This window comes from Enhydra lutris, unplaced genomic scaffold, assembly GCF_002288905.1.
Source record: "Enhydra lutris kenyoni isolate GAN:26980312 unplaced genomic scaffold, ASM228890v2 scaffoldscaffold57, whole genome shotgun sequence".
Taxonomy (NCBI): domain Eukaryota; kingdom Metazoa; phylum Chordata; class Mammalia; order Carnivora; family Mustelidae; genus Enhydra; species Enhydra lutris.
Window position 1 is genome coordinate 12223499 of NW_019154141.1, and position 11178 is coordinate 12234676.

The window sequence follows — 11178 nt, forward strand, 5'->3', positions numbered from 1 at the left end:
GCATCCTCGAACAACAGATACACAAATGACTCAAGAAACCAGAAAATGACAGAGTGGGCTAGTGAATGATAGGGTGGTGGGAAGGGAATCTGAAGAGCTGAGATATGAGAAGGGATGAGGGGCAGAGGGGCACTGAGGATGTAACAACTATGTATGCAAAGGCCCTGGGGCAGGAAAGGGCTTGTAAGGACAATGAGACAGATGGGGGGCGAGCAAGAGAAAGGGAGCTCACGAGGGGGCTAAGGAGAGAAACAGTGACACTTCATTCAATACCTGTGAGCTGCTCCCAAGGATGCTACAGCCCCATGCCTAGCAGAAAATAACTGTTTCTGGGAGAAGAGGGTACGTTGTGAAGACTCCCAGGGGAACGAATTTCCTTGAAGAAGGAACAGGTCATGATGCCCCTGGAGTTGGCTAAGTCTAGGGAATGGACAGGAAAAGAAGCTAGGATAACTGGTGGATGGAAGAGGGAGTTGAGTTTGAAGGACAGCCCATTCTCTCAAACTGCCTTTGACTGATGCCGGCCAAGCTACCTCTTCCTGCCCCAGCTCTCCCAGCTCCTCCTGGACACCTGTCCTCCCAGCTCCTCCTGGACACCTGTCCTCACACCTACAAATCTAGGTCCTACCCCCCAGCTTCCTGCCCCTGACCCCACTGCCTCTCAACACCTGGGGTCCCCCTTGACTCTAATGTAGCCTCCTCTGGGGGAGGATGCCTGGGCCTCACTCAGCCTGTGCTCCCCCCTGCAGGGACCCGCGGTGTGGGTTATGCTGGGGGCTTGGATCGCTGTGGATAAGCGGACAAGTAAGACAACGCCATGGGGGACTGGCAGGTAAGTCTTTCGTGGTGTCTGCCGGGCTCCAATCTGGGGCCTCTGGGACTCCCCGGACTCCTACCTTCATGGTGGCTTAAGAAGCCCTTCCCAGCCCAGCCCTGACGGCCACTTCCTATAGGAGAATCATGAAGAGGGACTGGAGGACGTTCTAGAACAGGAGGAGTATGAAGACCCAGATGTCCCTGTGGTTCAAGTGGAGGAGCCAGTAGGTGAGCCCCAACTCTTTCTCTTGCTGGGATGAGCTGCTGAGCCCCGAACAGAGACAGTAAAGGAACTTGTCCTCTCCCTTCTCCACACCCCCTCCCCTCTGCCACCAGTCCCAGGGCCAGTTCTCCCCACAATCCTGGCTGATTGAAGGATAAACAGAGTTTTGTTTGAAATGATCACAGGAGGGGACTGGGGGGTGGGGGGGCAGGACTAGTCACCCATGGCCAGGCCCTCAGTTTGGGACAGGGCAGCCAGGCCCCTCGGGGACAAGGGCATGAGCCCACATGCCATCTGTGTCCATCCCATGCCAACTTCTAGGCCAGGCACCAGGCCTGTTCTGGGAACATCATTCTGTTTGGGGGTGTCTAGAGGTCCTGAGGAGTCAGGGGCCACAGGGACCCCCAGGGCAGAGAGACAACAGGAAACCTTCCTGGCCCTGCCAAGGTCTCAGTTGGGGAGCCCCAGATGGGGACCTGTTTACTGTCAATAGGTCTTAAGTGCTGGTCATTGGTATTGAAGATAAGAGGCCCCTCTGGGAAATGAGGGCCGGGAGTGGGGTGTGGAGTGGGGGACAATATAAAGCAGATCCCACCCAGGCTCCCAGAGCTCCACTAGGAGACAGGGAGAAGTGCTGGGCTGGTGGGATTGCTGAGGCAGCGGGGGACGAAGGAAGGGAAGCTGGTTCCAGAAAGCGGCAGAGAGGAAGGAGATCCTAGGAGAATCCTGGGAATTGCCGTTCGGAACTCTCCACTTTGGAGGTGACCCTCCCTGTCACCACTGAAGATGACTCCCAGGGGTCTTCCACAAGGCTCGGATGGGGCGTGAAAGAGCCAGGCTGGGCCAAGAATGGGCACAGGGCGCCAGAGACCCTTGAGCAGCAGTGGGGGGGGTTGGGGGCAGGCACCGGGTCCTAGCCAGCAGCCACAGGAGGGAGTAAGGAAGGCGTGACTCTCTCAGAGGCTCACTGTGGGGAGTGTAGGAGGACCCTAAGGGCGGGATTATCGGGGGGGCAACACTAACCCACCTCCGGTTTTCAGCTGACCACGCTGAGCCAACAGCCACAGACTACGAAACGGCCACAGACCCAGACGCCACATCGCACGCAGGCACCCACGAGGTGAGGACACCCGGCATCACCTGATCGCTGGGACACTGACCCTTCTACTAGGAGAAGGGAGGTGAAGAGGGTTGGGCACAGCTTCAGCAGTGGGGAGCCCCACACACAGGCAGAGAAGGCATGAGCATTTCGGGGAAATAGAAGGGAGGAGAGCACCCCTGCTGGCACAGGGGGAAGACTTAGGTCCCTCTCCCACTGAGCAGGGAGCTCCCTGGACAGAGATAAAGTGACTGCCAAAGGTCTGCGCTCCCAGGCTGGGCCGGCAGGTGCTCCTTGGGGAAGCACAGAATTGAATACGTGCCCCTCTGCCCAGGCCCGCTGGGCCCCTGCTGGACATCAGACTGTCTAGCTGGTTAGGAAACTGCATCTGCCCTCAGCAAGGCCCCTGGGAGTGACCAGCTGGCCCCAAGGAAACCCAAGGGCATGCTGAGCCCACTCAACAGTCTCGGAGACAGGAGACCCACCCGATGACCCCAAAGGCTTCCTTTTTTGTTTTCCTCCCAAGGGTCTGCTCTAGCACCCTTTTGGTCCAGAGGTTCTCCAAATACCTCTGAAATGGGGTAAGGGCTTGGTCAGGGAATTGGGGAATAGGGCTGGAGTGGAGGGCTATACCCCCCACCCCCACCCCGCCACCACACACACACACACACACACACACACACACACACACACACACACGCTTCTTATCTCACTCAATGCATCCAGGCTGTTGCTCCCACCCATCCATTCTGAGCTCAGGGTCTGCCCTGAGTGCTTCAGGACTCTGGGCCTCCTCCAAACACCTCTCAGAGCCTGCTGAGCGCCCACCATGCCCTGGACTGCCAGTCTCCCCAGGGTGCTGTCCTGGGCCCGGGCACTGATTCAGGTTTGTGGGGCCGCAGGCGTACGTGGAGCTTCAGGAACTGGTGATGGATGAGAAGAACCAGGAGTTGCGGTGGATGGAGGCGGCACACTGGGTGCGGCTGGAGGAGAACCTCAGGGAGGACGGGGTCTGGAGCCGCCCGCACCTGTCCTACCTCACTTTCTGGAGCCTCCTGGAGCTGCAGAAAGCCTTTGCCAAGGGTGAGCCCCTCGGGGCCCCTACCCGAGACCTGCATGTGCGTGCGGCATGGTGGCGGGCCGGAGGGCCACCGTCCGGCCGTCCGGCTCACTCCTCCATCCCTTGCAGGTACGGTCCTCCTGGATCTGCCGGAGACCTCCCTGGCAGGAGTGGCCAACCAGCTGCTGGATGGGTTTATCTACGAGGAGCAGATCCGGCCTGAGGCCCGAGACCAGCTGCTCCGGGTCCTGCTGCTCCAACACAGGTGCCCCTGCCCACCAGGACGCAGACTCTGCAGCCCAAGGGCCTACCTCCCCGGCCCACTGGCCTGGAGCTCTCCCTGACGGCCTAGGGGGTCTCTCCCCCACCAGACCAGGGCCCCCATTGCTTCCATGACAGCTCCTACCTCTGACTTCTTGAGGGGCGGCCGTATCTCTGTGTTCAGATGTGGGGGCTACTGGTCCTCAGGAGGGCAGGCTCTCACGGCCCCTCCCTCCCTCCCTCCATCCTGGCCCCACCTGGTCATTCCAGATGGAGACCGGCCGCTTGCATCCACAATATCCTCTCAAAGGAGGTTGACTGTCCTTTTGCCCCAGGGTCCCTCTCATCTGGTCACTGGGAAGCATTGCTTAATTCCTCCGACCACCGATCTCCATCTCGGTCTAGGTGTTACTAACAACCCAGCCCAAATAGCTTACTCAGCCCATGTCCCCTGTGTGTCCCACAGTCATGCCGGAGACCTGGAGGCCCTGGGTGGTGTGAAGCCCGCAGTTCTGACGCGTTCTGGGGACCCCTCCGAGCCTCTGCTCCCGCAGCACCCCTCTTTAGAGACACAGCTCTTCTGCCAACAGGTGAGGCTGTGGGGAGAGCCAAGAAGTGACCCACCTGAACAGGGTTAGAAATGAGAGTGTTTAGGGGAGGAGGGGGCTGGATGATCAATGTGGCCAGAGGACTCCCCTCACCACCCTCCACACCACAGGGACAGGAGAGCACAGAAGGGCATTCGCCATCTGGAATTCTGGAGAAGATTCCCCCAGATTCAGAGGCCACCCTGGTGCTCGTGGGTAAGCAGCTAGGGTCTGCACCCCTGATGCCCCCACACCCCCGAGGCGATGCTTCCTATCCCTGCCCAGCCTCTCTCTTCCAAAGTATGGACCCAGCCGCCGCCCCCCTCAGCCTGACCTGACCACCTCCCATCGCCCCCTCCCCGGCAGGCAGAGCAGAATTCCTGGAGCGGCCGGTGCTGGGCTTCGTGCGGCTGGAGGTGGCCACGGAGCTGGAGGCTGTGCAGCTCCGGGTGCCTGTGCGCTTCCTCTTCGTGTTGCTGGGACCTGAGGCCCCCAACACTGATTATACCCAACTTGGTCGGGCTGCGGCCACTCTCATGTCCGAGAGGGTAAGGCAGGCTTGGGAAGGGCTGGGGGAGCCCGAGACTGGGGGGCAGCTGAAGTCACTCACTGGACGGGCCTGGGTCACTTGAGTTTTGCTAGTCGGTCTCCCCTCTGCTGCTTCTACCATGTCTGGCCAGGGGCAGGTGGTCTGGCCCAGCCCTGCCCGACCAGACCTGGTTCCACCCAGTTAGGTGTGGCCTGGCCTCGGCTCACTGTAGCTCCGGCTGGTCTGTGCTAAGCTACCCCATTTGCTTTAGTGGATTCTCCTTTCCCCACGCTCCCCCAAACCTTTTTGTGGTGGGAAAGGAAGGGGGAGCGGGGGGGGGCAGGACAAGAAGGAGCTGGGAGAGAGGGTTCTGGTTCCTGGAGGCCACGGATGTGGACTCTTGGGTCCTTTCATCTAGCGAGTCCCCGAAGTCCTGACCCTCTCTCCGGCCCCCAGGTGTTCCGTGTGGATGCCTACATGGCCCAGAGCAAGGCGGAGCTGGTCCGCAACCTGGAGGGCTTCCTGGACTGCAGCCTGGTGCTGCCTCCCTGCGAGGCTCCCTCTGAGCAGGCACTGCTCAGTCTGGTGCCAGTGCAGAAGGAGCTGCTGCGGAGACGCTACTCTCAAAGCCCCGCCAAGCCCGAGCCCCGCTTCTACAAGGGCCTAGGTACCTGCCCTGCGGCTCCCACAGACCCTCAGGGTCCCCAGTGCAACCCTGCAAGCCCCTGCCTCCCCTCTTCCCATCCAATACCCTGGTGTCCCCTCTCTCTGTCCTCATGCCTCCCTGCCCCCTTGGTCACCTGTTCGTTCCCATCGGAAGATTCTCCCCACGATTCCTCTCCCCCCAACGCCTCCTGCCATGACCCCCTGTGACCATGGCCCTGTCCTTGACTACAGATTTGTACGGGGCTCCAGGGGCCCCTGGTGGGCCAGATGACCCTCTGCAGAGGACAGGCCTGCTTTTTGGGGGCCTGGTGCGTGACATCCGGCGCCGCTACCCCTACTACCTGAGTGACATCACAGACGCGTTCAGCCCCCAGGTCCTGGCCGCTGTCATCTTCATCTACTTTGCTGCCTTGTCACCTGCCATCACCTTCGGTGGCCTCCTGGGTCAGTGCCTCTGCATGATCCTCTAACCTTCACCTCTGACCCTTTGGCCTCTGTGTTGGCCCTGCCTTTTGACCCAATCAGACAATCTGGACCCCTACTACAGCCTGCCTGTGAAATGCTCTACTGGACCCTAGAAACAACCTCTTGACCTTGACCACACTGTAACTTCTACCCACAGGAGAAAAGACCCAGAACCTGATGGGGGTATCGGAGCTGCTCATCTCCACGGCCGTGCAAGGCATTCTGTTCTCCCTGCTTGGGGCTCAACCCCTGCTTGTGGTTGGCTTCTCGGGACCCCTGCTTGTGTTTGAAGAAGCCTTTTTCTCGGTAGCCCTGTTCTGGCCCCACCCAGACCCTGTAGCCGCCTGGCCCCCGCCTGCCTGACCACGGGGTGCCTGGGCCCACCTGCCTGACCCAGTCCTTCCCGACCCCTTTGCAGTTCTGCACGAACTACAACCTGGAGTACATCGTGGGCCGCGTGTGGATCGGCTTCTGGCTTGTCCTGTTCGTGGTGCTCATAGTGGCCTTCGAGGGCAGTTTCCTGGTCCGCTTCATCTCCCGCTACACCCAAGAGATCTTCTCCTTCCTGATCTCCCTCATCTTCATCTACGAGACCTTCGTCAAGCTGATCAAGGTGGGGGAAGTGGCAGTGTGGACACACGTGTGTGTGTGCGTGTGCGACTCTGTGCACAAACTATGTGGCCATGTGTGTCATTGTCCACGTGTCCTTGTGGCCCGTGTGTTGCTGTGCCTTCATCGTGCCTGGTTGTGACCACAGTCACGTTGACACCGGCTGCCTCTGGGCCGGTAGTCCCGCGGTGACCGCAGAGCGCCTGCGCCTGAGGGGGCGCCCCGTGTGCGCCTATGCAGCTCGTAACCTTGCCTAGAGTGACTAACAGGCCAGTGTGTATGTGAGCCTGGACCGGGGAAACTGTGTTAACGGAGGGGCAGCAGGGGTCCCAGATGCTCTGCTGTTCCCCAAGCCCCGCTGGCGCTCACCATCAAGAACCACGGGGCCTGGAGCAGCCTGTCTCCTCAGCTCCCGCACCTTCGACTGTGTAACCTGTACATCTGCATTGACTACGGAGACAGGATGGACACTGCGTATCCGCCTCTGATTCTGTTGTTTGGTGGGGCTTTCTGTTTCCAAGTCTTTGAAGCCCTTTTTAGGAGCCTCCTTGGCACTTCTTTCCTGCCCACCAGCTTTATATCTCCGAGACCCCGCGTGCTCCCATGCACACCTACACTCATTGCCGCCATGACCTGCCCCACCCAAGCTGATACTGGTCTTCACTCCTGAAAACCAAGCTGTAGAATCCCATTGTCCCTCTGTTACCCTGTCAGTTGAGGAAGAAGAGAAGTGGATGGATGGATGGATGCAGGATGGATGGATGGATAGACAGATGATGGGCAGAGGGACAGATAGATGGATAGATGATGGGCAGATTGATAGATGGATGATGGATAGATGGGTGAGGAAAATAGGATGCCTTGGTTTTCTGCTCCAGATCTTCCAGGACCACCCGCTGCAGAAGCATTATGACCACAATGTGACAATGGTGCCCAAACCTCAGGCTCCCCTGCCCAACACAGCTCTCCTCTCCCTTGTACTCATGGCTGGCACCTTCTTTCTCGCCATGATGCTACGCAAGTTCAAGAACAGCTCCTACTTCCCTGGTGTGGTCAGTACCCACCCCCGGCCCCGCTCTTCCCTATGCTGCCCTGGCCCAGTCCAAAGCACTCCTCCAAGTTCCTCAATGCCATTAACTCTCCTTCTTACCCTAGATTTCCATTCCCTATTCCAAGCCTTCCTGGCCCCCTGGCCCCCACTTCTTTAGGCTTTCACTCTTCAGGCAAGCCCATCTCCCTTTCTCAGCCTGTTGAGGCTGGGAACCCAGCGGGGAGCCAGGGACAGTTCTTAGATGGGGTGGAGAAGCTGTGGGGCCAGCAGTGGGGCTGAGCCAGGGAAAGAAAAAGAAGGCCGGTACATTGAGGTGCAGGACAGGGTGTTAGATGTCAGTGGATACCCTGGGAAGAGCAAGGACCCTGCATGAAGAGGGGGCAGGAGTGTGGGCAAGAGGGAGGCAGGAGGTGGGGAAACAACTGAGCACTGACTGGATTTTTCCACCTTCCCTCAGCTGCGACGGATCATTGGGGACTTCGGGGTCCCCATCTCCATTCTGATCATGGTCATTGTGGATTTCTTCATTGAGGACACTTACACCCAGGTGATACTCTCTTCCTATTGTCAGCTTATTCTCCCAGTATGCCCCCTCCCAAGAACAACTTTCCCAAACCTGAAGCCAGCTAGAACTCCCTCTACTCATCCTAGCCTCCCCCGAGAGCCCCAGGTTTGTCCCAGAGCCCTATAGGACCCCTCTGGTTGAAGCAAAGGTCGGGGTCAGATTGCCTTTTTACTCCTTAACCCAGGACAATAGGAAAGAATCTGTTCTGCAGCCAGGCCGATCTGAGTATGTATCTCAGGTCTGCCACCAAAGAGCTGTGTGATGCAAGGCAAACTACACAACCTCTCTGATCCTGTTTCCTCATCTATAAAGTGGGGAATGAGAAGATGTATATAAAGACCTTAGAGCAGTGACTGGGTACAAAGCAAGTACTCAGTATAAGTTCCCAAGTGCCCAGGATGCTGGCTCCCCTTTCCTCCTTTCCCCTATTCCCCTGCCTGGTGTTCTTACCAGCATCCCCCTCCCACAGAAACTCAGCGTGCCTGAAGGCCTCTCCGTGTCCAACCCCTCAGCCCGGGGCTGGGTCATCCACCCATTGGGCTTGTATGAGCCTTTCCCCACCTGGATGATGTTCGCCTCTGCCCTGCCGGCCCTGCTGGTCTTCATCCTCATCTTCCTTGAGTCCCAGATCACCACGTAAGAGCCAGGGGCAGGACTGGGCCTGGGAGGGTCTGAGGCAGGGAAAGGGACAGGCTCCAGGCAGGTGTGACAGCAAGGACTGAGAGCTAGTCTTAGTCAATCCCAGTGCCTCCCCCCCCAACCCCCTGATGAAAAGGAGTGATGGATGGGCAGGGACAGGGGCAGATTCTGTGGGACCTGACATGGTATCATTTGGGGAGGCCTTTTTAAGAAAAAGAAAACAAAATGAGAACTACAAAAGGAAGTGGCACACTTCAGAATGGACCTTTACCACATCAGCCTCATCAGCTTCAACGTAAATCTGCCTGTGGATGTTCTAGGGGCTGACTTGAGATCCTTCCACTCTTAGAGTCTGGATTATCAAGAGGGGGTGGGAGGGAGGGGAGAAAGGAACTCCAAGGGAGAGGAGCACAACAGGATAAACTAAGGTACAGAGGGACCCAAGCATGGAGAAGGAGAGAGGGGGCAAAGAGGGTGGGGATAGGGGAGAATGGTGCTTACCCCTGACCTCCCACACTCCCCAGGCTGATTATCAGCAAACCAGAGCGCAAGATGGTCAAGGGCTCTGGCTTCCACCTGGACCTGCTGCTGGTCATAGGCATGGGCGGTGTGGCTGCCCTCTTTGGGATGCCCTGGCTCAGTGCCACCACTGTTCGTTCTGTTACCCACGCCAACGCACTCACGGTCATGGGCAAGGCCAGCGCCCCAGGGGCTGCAGCCCAGATTCAGGAGGTCAAGGAGCAGCGGATCAGTGGGCTCCTGGTCGCTGTGCTCGTGGGTGAGTAAGGGCTGGCCACAGTCTCTGCCACCCTTTGGCCTTGCTTCCAGCCCCCAGCCTCAGCCTCTTAGGATCCAGAGCCTTCTGCAGCCCTCTCTCTAGCTTGGCTGCTCTATGACTGATGGCAAGTCAGGGCTCCGAGCATCATCTGGGGTGGGAGAGAGAAGACAGAACATCACTGGGGTTTATCTAAGTTCTGGAGCAGGTGAGAGTACACCTGGGGTCAGTGTGGGCAGCGCCACGGTTACTGATGGAGTCGAAGGGTGGTTTCTTAAAGGAGGCGAAGTTAGTATTAGCTGGGGGAGGGTTAGGGTGTGGGTAGGTGGCGGGGGATGGAGGCATTCTGTGCTGGGGTGATAGAAAAGTTGGGCTTCTCTGGCCTCTGTGAACCCCTGAGGCCAAAGGAATAGGCTTTGATGTCCTACAGGCAGGAGTCTGACTCCCTGATCTGCCACTTGTAGCTGTGTGGCCTTAGGCAAATTGCTTCCCCTCTCTGTTTCCTCATCTGTAAAATTGGGTACTACCTATTCAGAGAATCCACAGAAAGGGCTTCATATGGTCCCTATGGCTTCATTCTCCAGCCCCCAATGCTGTCAGCCCTCTGGGGGCCCCCGGGGCTAGGAGTGCATGGTTCTCCCGGCAGGTGTGTCCATCCTCATGGGGCCCATCCTGTCCCGCATCCCCCTGGCTGTGCTGTTTGGCATCTTCCTCTACATGGGGGTCACGTCCCTCAGCGGCATCCAGCTCTTCGACCGCGTCTTGCTCCTGTTGAAGCCATCCAAGTACCACCCGGATGTGCCCTACGTCAAGCGGGTACAGGGCCCTCGTGGCTCCCCAGCCCAGAGTGGGGTGGGGGTTGCTGGGCGCCAGGGCGGGGCAGGCAGTAACCACCGCCTCCCCCTGCAGGTGAAGACCTGGCGCATGCACCTGTTCACGGTCATCCAGATCATCTGCCTGGCAGGGCTGTGGACGGTGAAAACCTTCCCCGCCACCTCGCTGGCCTTGCCCTTCGTCCTCATCCTCACGGTGCCTCTGCGCCGCCTCCTGCTGCCCCTCATCTTCAGGAAGCTGGAGCTCCAGTGTGTGCGTGGCTGCTCCCCACCCCTACCCTGCGGACCTGGGATGGTGGGGGAGGGTGAATAGAGGGCAGAGGCTGAAGGCCAGGACCCCAGAACTGGGGGGGCAGGGAGTGGGTGTGCTCCACGTGAGCTGTCCTACCCTGGAGCCCTTGTCCTGGGCTCCTCCCATAGAATTCTCCCACAACGTGATAGTCACCATGGGGCTGCCCTGATGCCCTCTGTAGGCCCTCCCCTGCTGGGGCACCCCATCCCCAGGGGTCCCTCACCCCTTGGGAAAAACTCATCCAGACCAAAGCTAGGGGCTGAGAGGGCAGGACATGACTTGTCCACGGTCCAGGGAGAGCCAGTCCCTCTCCGTGCTCTAGAAGTGTCCTCGGTGCTGGGGGGAGGGCTCCTCTGCCCTAGCCGCTCCTGGAAGCTCACCCTCGGTCCTTCCTACTCTCCCCTCCAGCTGGATGCTGATGATGGCAAGCCGACCTTTGATGAAGAGGAAGGTCGGGATGAGTACAACGAGGTGACCATGCCCGTGTGAAGGGAAGACATGGGCTTCCGAGCTCCCTCCACCCTCCCACTTCCCCACACTCCCAGGAAAAGCAGAAGTTCATGGGTATCTCATGGACCCTCGTATCCCTCCTGGGGTAGCTACTGGAGCCCCAGGATTGTGGGTGGGGGATGGGAGGGGTGTCTAGAAACCCTTCCATGAGGGGTAAACCATCTTCTATGTCTAGAGATGGTCAGTAGGGTCCACACT

At 58.8% G+C, this 11178-nt stretch overlaps 1 protein-coding gene across 1 annotated transcript; it reads left to right on the plus strand.

Annotated features, from left to right (window-relative positions):
• Window positions 1-817: 817 nt before the first annotated feature.
• On the plus strand, window positions 818-10959 carry LOC111158140 (solute carrier family 4 member 1 (Diego blood group)). Its single transcript, XM_022520021.1, has 19 exons — window positions 818-832; window positions 954-1044; window positions 2080-2159; window positions 3041-3221; window positions 3328-3463; window positions 3926-4049; window positions 4178-4262; window positions 4413-4594; window positions 5032-5242; window positions 5473-5685; window positions 5864-6012; window positions 6125-6319; window positions 7194-7367; window positions 7824-7913; window positions 8401-8567; window positions 9095-9348; window positions 9992-10161; window positions 10255-10431; window positions 10879-10959. Exons 1-19 carry the CDS (start codon window positions 818-820, stop codon window positions 10957-10959), a joined length of 2775 nt encoding a protein of 924 aa, XP_022375729.1.
• The last annotated feature ends 219 nt before the right edge of the window (window positions 10960-11178 follow it).